Source organism: Podarcis liolepis (genome assembly GCF_965112155.1).
Source record: "Podarcis liolepis genome assembly, chromosome: 7".
Classification (NCBI taxonomy): Eukaryota; Metazoa; Chordata; class Lepidosauria; order Squamata; family Lacertidae; genus Podarcis; species Podarcis liolepis.
In genome coordinates this window covers 4,172,273-4,179,017 of record NC_139561.1, presented here as the reverse complement: position 1 = coordinate 4,179,017, position 6,745 = coordinate 4,172,273, and the positions used below count along the sequence as shown (strand labels likewise).

General features: G+C 49.3%; 1 protein-coding gene across 1 annotated transcript; it reads left to right on the top strand.

Moving 5' to 3' along the window:
* The first annotated feature begins 574 nt into the window (after positions 1-574).
* DUSP2 (dual specificity phosphatase 2) lies at positions 575-6,745 on the top strand. Its single transcript, XM_083513961.1, has 4 exons — positions 575-1,151; positions 2,500-2,642; positions 3,606-3,825; positions 4,520-6,745. The coding sequence occupies exons 1-4, from the start codon at positions 764-766 to the stop codon at positions 4,732-4,734; spliced, it is 966 nt and encodes a 321-aa protein (XP_083370087.1). The 5' UTR covers positions 575-763; the 3' UTR covers positions 4,735-6,745.

The following is a 6,745-nucleotide window of genomic DNA, read 5'->3' as shown; positions in this document are numbered from 1 at the left end:
GCCTTGGGAAGCTGTGGACTAACCCTTCATTGGAGGTTTTTAAACAGCGGCGGGGGTGGTCATCTGTCAGGGGTTTCTTAGCTGTGATTTCTGCGTTGCAAGGGGTTGGAACAGAGGACGCTCGGGTCTCTTCCAAGTCCGCAGACAGTTAATTGATTCCATGATTATTGGCTGCTAAATGCAGTTCACCGAAAAGACCCCTTTGAGCTGAAGGAAGGAAATATGCAAAATGTTTCTGTAGTGTATTACGCCTACAGTGGCCCATTCACACCTACGTGTAGTCCTTGAGAGTTTTAAGGGAAAGATTAGGCGCAGATTCCCGTTCTCAGGGGCCAGGCTGATCCTCTTAGCAGGCGAGTCTCTCACTTCCACCTGCGGCTGCTTTGAGGTCTGGTGACGGAAGAGATTGGCACGAAAAGGAAACAGTTCCTCCCCAATATGGGCCAAGGCGGATCATCTCATTCCGTCTGGCTGCCTCCGGATCCGCCGGCGCGGCCCGAGCGCGGCTCCTCTGCCTCCACGTGAGGGGGAAGGGCCCGGCCGGGGAGTTCCTCGGTGACGCAGACTTCCATATATGGCGGCCCGGGGAGGAGCGCCACCCGCGAGCGGCGCGGTACTTAAGCTCCCGCGCGGAACTGGGCTGCAGACTGGGACGAAAGTAGCATCCTCCGCGGGCATCGCCGGGACTGTTGCGCCAAAGCTCGCCCGCTTCCAGCCACCTTGACTCCTCTCGTTTGCAAGGATTTCCTGGGCCGGCGCAAGGATGGTGATCGAGGAGGTGGTGCCCCTGGCCAGCTCCGGCCTGGCCGCGCTGCTGCGGGACCCCCGGGAGAGCGCGCGCACGCTGGCGCTGGACTGCCGGCCCTTCCTGGCCTTCTGCCAGGCGCGCCTGCTGGACTCGCGGCCCGTGCACTGGAACGGGCTGCTGCGGCGCCGCTCCCGCGGCCGGAGCGCCGTCAGCCTGGACTGGCTGCTCCCCGACCGGGCGCTGCTGGCCCGGCTGCGCAAGGGCGAGCTCAGCCACCTGGTGGTGCTGGACGAGGCCAGCCGCTCGCCGGCCGCGCTGCGCCCCGACAGCCTGGCCCGCCTGCTGCTCAACGCGCTGCTGCGGGAGGAGCGGGCCGGCACCTCGCACATCTACCTGCTGCAAGGTGAGCCCCGCCGCCAGGTGGACTTCCGGGGGAGGGGGGCGAGAGACGACCCTCTCCCAGGAGAGGGAGGGAGGGGGGAGTCTTTGGGATGGGGCTTGCAGGAAGGGAGGGAGGGGGCCGTAGATGGTGGCCCCCGGAAGGGTTCAGATCCCCACCCCACTAGGTGACGGTGGGCCACTCACAGCCTCTCTATTTCCCCACTCTACATGGACGTACATGATAGGTTACATCAAATGCTAGGCCTACTCGGAGTAGACCCATTGGGATTAATGGACATTACTACCTTAGGCCTATTAATTTCAGGAGGCCTACTCTAAGTAGATCTTAGTCAAGAGGCAATCTATTTATATTTATTAAACTATTAAAATATAATAGTTTATTATATTTAATAAACTATTTATATTTATTAAACTATCCTGTGCTATTTTGGGATGGAGAGCAGGATAACATTAATAATTATAATTATTTTGGGGTGGAAAGGAGTTGCTTCAAGTTCAAACACCCCGCTTTGACTTGATAGGAAAAAATAAAAAGCCTTGATGTATTACGGCAATCTTTCCAGAGGCTTTAATTTGCCAAGGCAAGGCGTTTACGCTTAGTTGAGTTCCTCACCTTTTCCCTTTGAGTCCGACTGCATCTTTAATTGGGAAAACTGAAGAAAATTCAGTTTTAGGGGAGATTTTATTTTTTTTAGTTTAATTAGGAGGCATTAACATAAAGCCAGGATAGCCCTGGAATAGAATTGCTGTATCCGAAGCAGACTCATCCCAGCTGTTCCCAAGGTTACTTGCAGCTAAGTCTGGCTGCTGTAGTGGCAACTAAATTGGAATTAAAGCGGTGGATGTACAAATCCCTTCCGCAATGGCTGCCCTGGCGCTAAAGTGTACAGGTCATTCGCTAATCTGATTAGCACCTTCAGTATTGTAACCATGTCTGCTTTTGATACTGCATGCAGAGCCATATCACTCTTGCTCTGACACATAATGTTGCACCTTCATCAGGCTGCATGAAGACCAAAAAAACACAACACCAGATACCAAATAAATACATTTGTTACTGACAGCAGTAAATCTGGGCCCATCCATGCATAAAAATAATCAATCATACAAGATATCACAAACACAAGTTATAGTTTGTGGCCACAATAGTGGTGTCACTGCAGGTACTTTTTAATGAAAGTGTATTTTAAAGGCAAAGTAGATTAATCACTATTATGAATAGATCTGAATGAAATGTGTGGTTACTATAAACTATTTGAATCCAATATTGTCCTTAACGGTTGCATCTGTATAACATTCATCCTCAGTTGAGATACACAATAAAAACTCTCCACTCTTCTGGTGTTTAGGTGGCTTTGAGAATTTCCAAGCCAATTTTCCGGAACTGTGCTTGACATCGCCAACACCTGCCACATCGCCTCCATCTCCATCTCCTGCTCTCCAAAGCCCTGAAGACAACAGCACAGAAGCAATTACTCCCTTGTATGACCAGGTAAGTTCATGTGAATCTGGAGACCAAAGCAGCAAGAAGTCGAAATACCAATTCCCCCCCTCCCCCCATATTACTCTAAGCAGATATTTTTTAAAATTAATATTCTGGGCCATTTAATTGCACTGTCTAGACTTTGCTATGTGAGTAATCTTAGTAAAATTACTGCTCACATGACAAAATACAATTGAGACTGCATAAAGGTATATTTATTCAGGTGTTCCTGTCCACCCTCTCCCTGAGGCTTGGAGCTGGTAACCACCAAGGCTGTCACCTACTTTAAGGATTTCACCTGATGCACTGTCTGTCTCAAGCGCACTGCCTTGCCCCAGCATGCGCACATGGCAACTGCAGATTTTTTTTGAGGCCCAGCTCTCGAGCATTTTGGGGGGCCCTCAGCCCCCCCGGCCCCCCTAGTTGGTTCCTATGGTCTGTCTAGTAACAGATGAATTTTAAAAACTTAAATCAGTTATTCTTTTTTTACGATTGCCTATTACCAAAACCTCTATATAGATGGTTGTGAAGATATCCAAGGAAATCCAAGAATTTATAGTTTAATCAGCAAAAGTTTTGTTAGAAGGAAGGGTTATCTGTAATGTTTTTTTCTTTCCTCCCCTTTGCAGTAACATACAAGACTCAAATAACCTTTTTTAAAAAAGCAAAAGTGTCTTCAGCTCAAAGCTCTTGCCCATTAACCAACTAAATGATAGAATCATAGAAATGTGGGGTTGGAAGGGACCCTGAGGGTCATCTAGTCCAACCCACTGCAGTGCGCGAATATGCAGCTGCGCCATACAGGGATTGAACCTGCAACCTTGGCATTATCAGCTTAGTTTATTAATCTACTAATAAACCTTGATAGCATAGTAGTAACAGTACTTGGTTCATCCCTACAATATTCACCACCAATCCTATTTTGGCACAAAGACTGATGGGTGCCCTCTCCTTGTTCTTTCTCTTCTGCAGGGGGGCCCAGTGGAGATTCTGCCATTCCTCTACCTGGGCAGCTGCTACCACTCCTCCAACCGGGAGGTTCTGGAGTCCCTCGGAATCACTGCTGTGCTCAACGTCTCCTCCAGCTGCCCCAACTACTTCGAAGGGCAGTTTCTGTACAAGAGCATCCCAGTGGAAGACAACCACATGGCGGAGATCAGTGTGTGGTTCCAGGAAGCCATTGACTTCATTGGTAAGTGCAGGTGACCAGTCAGGCAAACCTTTTCTGCGCAGAGAGCTCTCATTCCCTGGTGGTGAGCTTGGTTGTCTGCATCGTCTTGCCACTTTGTAGGGAAGATTTTGCCACAAACGGGGGCAGATGTGTGGTAGAGAAACTGTCATCCATACCTGCCTCATATTCCAGAGGATTAAGTTATCCCTGGTGATAGTGGAAGAGATTTGCTATTCCCATGGCACACTGATATTCTTTGAGCCTCTACTTTGCTTAATGTTGTGAGTGACAAGACAGTTTTTTAGACAGTTGGGGGTTGACCTCCAAAGCTGTACCACGCAGAATGCCAAGCAAACACACAGATGCACCCCCCTTCTTTTGAGAAGTAACTTGGTAGAAGATTCCCCGTCTTATGGATTAGGAAAACAGCAAGCTGCCTCATATTGGCCCATCTAGATCTATATTGGGTACACTGGCTGGCAGTGGCTGCAGCCCTCCCTGGAGATGCCAGGGATTGAACTTGGGACCTTCTGCATGCAGAGCAGATGCTCTACCACTAAGCTACATCCTGCCTCCTACCATGCAGGCAGCAAAAATGGCCCCCTTGCCCCATAAATGCACCTTGCTCCTTGGATATGGCTGCTTCTGGCTCTAGGGCTGCGCTGCTCTTGTGGGCTGTCTCTTACGTGGCTCTTCTTGCTTGCTCCTCCTGCAGATTCGGTGAAGAACAGCAGTGGGCGCGTCCTGGTGCACTGCCAAGCTGGCATCTCCCGTTCGGCCACCATTTGCCTTGCCTACTTGATCCAGAGCCGCCGGGTGCGGCTGGAAGAGGCCTTCGACTTTGTCAAGCAGCGCCGTGGGGTGATCTCTCCCAACTTTGGCTTCATGGGGCAGCTCCTGCAGTTCGAGACGGAGGTGCTGTGTCATTAGCCCAGCCGCCCCACAGACCCAGCTGGGAGCGTGGGGCAACCTTCCTCTCTGCGGACAAAAAGACTGATAATGTGTGTTTCTGTTTACATCTCCAAGCGGGTGCTGCAGCAAAGGACAATGTTGTGGTTTTTGTTCATTTGTTTTCTATTGCACTAAATCCTGACTTCAATCTCATGACTACAAAAGCAAAACAAGAGTGTATCAGGAGTGAAGAAAAGAGGGTGGCTCCAACTGTGTGTTGGGAAGCTGTCCTGTCCCTTTGTTGGGGAAGAGCTTTAAGGCCAGATCTCTTCAGGTGATGCATTCTCTCCTTCTCTGCTACAGTCCAAAGCCAGCGCTCATTGATCATTACTGTCCACACTCACCCCAAATGCAAATAATTGCAGCTTAACACTGTGGCACCATATCCTAGCAATGGTAATGCAGCTGTGCTGCAAACTCCTGATAGGATTATCAGAAGGTTTTCTTTTTTTGAGGTTGAAGCTACCTGGGGAAGTGGGAACTGATTATCGTAATGCAATGATATTGTGCTAATCCAGCCTTCAGCAGTCTGGTGTTCTCCAGATGTTTCGGACACTGGGGGAGTTGTAGATCTGGAGGACACCAAGTTAGCAAAGGCTGGGCTAAGCCATTGTACCTATATGGTATGCTGATGTCAAAGTGAAGTATAAAATGTGAACAAGCCAGCGAGAGGCTTATAGTTGGATAGCCGTTGCCGGTGTGTATCTCACCCTTCCTTCGTGGAGCTTAAGGTGGCATGAAGAAGGCTCTTCTCATTTGACCCTCCCAACAGCTTTTGAGAGAGAGGTTAACCAGAGAGGGTGACTGGCATCTAGACACCCTCTAAGTTCCATGGGCTGAGTTGGCCTTTGGGAACCTGAGTCCTCCTTGCTCGTGTCCCAACAGTCTGTTCACCACTGTGCCACCCCTTCAGCTGGTGCACTGGGAATCACTGCTGGGTTGTGGCTTGCCAAAAGGACAAAACAAGTATGTCCTTCAATGCTTGTTTGGACTTAAGGTGAGTCCCAGGTTTGAAAAAGCTGAAGAAGACTTAACTGCAACTGGCCTAATTCTCCCTTCAGCATGAGAATTCAGGTTGAATGGAGGTGACTTGATAGTCCTATGGCTAAGGCACTCCAGTGTCCCTCCTTTTCTACATCTTGATCAGCTGGCCCTATGCAGGAATTGATAGCACACTTCCACATTTAAAGGCTTCTCTCTGCCTTCTGTCAGAAAAACTGAAGCTGTTTCACTGAAGCTTTAAAGACTGAGTAATATGTAAGTGAGAGGTCCTTTTAAAAAGAAGCTTGGTTGGCTATCTTCACCCGACTATCCTCAAGTCAACTGTAGGCCAGATTTTAAGCATAGGAAGTAAGATTATACACTTGAACTACTCTGTCTCCATTGTCCAAGCGGTATGAGCTGCTTGCCTCTGGTCTCCAGCCTTATGCAGGTCAGCCATAGATCGTCAAGCTCCATCCGTAACGGATTGCTCGTTATTCATATATGCTGTGAAACTGGGAGTCGATAAGCTTTATTAGGGTGAGAGTTGGGTTCCGCATCCCCAGATCAAGAGGGGAGAATTCACTGCCAATTGTACAGCTGTCCCCCTCCCCCAGCCCTGGGGGAAGAACAGGCAAGTACCCTGCCTTCTGGTATGGAGGCGGGGTGGGGGTGGGGTAGGGAAGGGGCTCTCTTCTTCTGAATGCACTGAGAATGGACAACACCCACTGCAGCCAAATAAACCCCTCCGTCCCTTCCCCAGGGTGTTGTTGTAAACTCACTGGGCTGTCCTGTGTACCTCCCACTCATTTCAATGAGGCTTGCACAGGCAAACTTTCTGGGGGATCGTGCCCACTGACATCTTTCTGCCCCCTCTCCCGCAATATACAGTTTGTACACTTGTGGAAGAAAGAGGAGCCCCTCTTTCTCGACTGACATTGACTGTAAATGTCTTTTGCACTTTATATTTATTATTACCTGTTGCAATAAACAACCAGTTTTTATATTG

Bases quoted from the DNA above. Each gene is read 5' to 3' on its own strand.
- DUSP2 (XM_083513961.1), top strand. From the start codon at position 764: ATGGTGATCGAGGAGGTGGTGCCCCTGGCCAGCTCCGGCCTGGCCGCG. The intron at 1,152-2,499 runs GTGAGCCCCGCC...TCTGGTGTTTAG, and splicing joins GCACATCTACCTGCTGCAAG to GTGGCTTTGAGAATTTCCAA. The intron at 2,643-3,605 runs GTAAGTTCATGT...TCTCTTCTGCAG, and splicing joins TTACTCCCTTGTATGACCAG to GGGGGCCCAGTGGAGATTCT.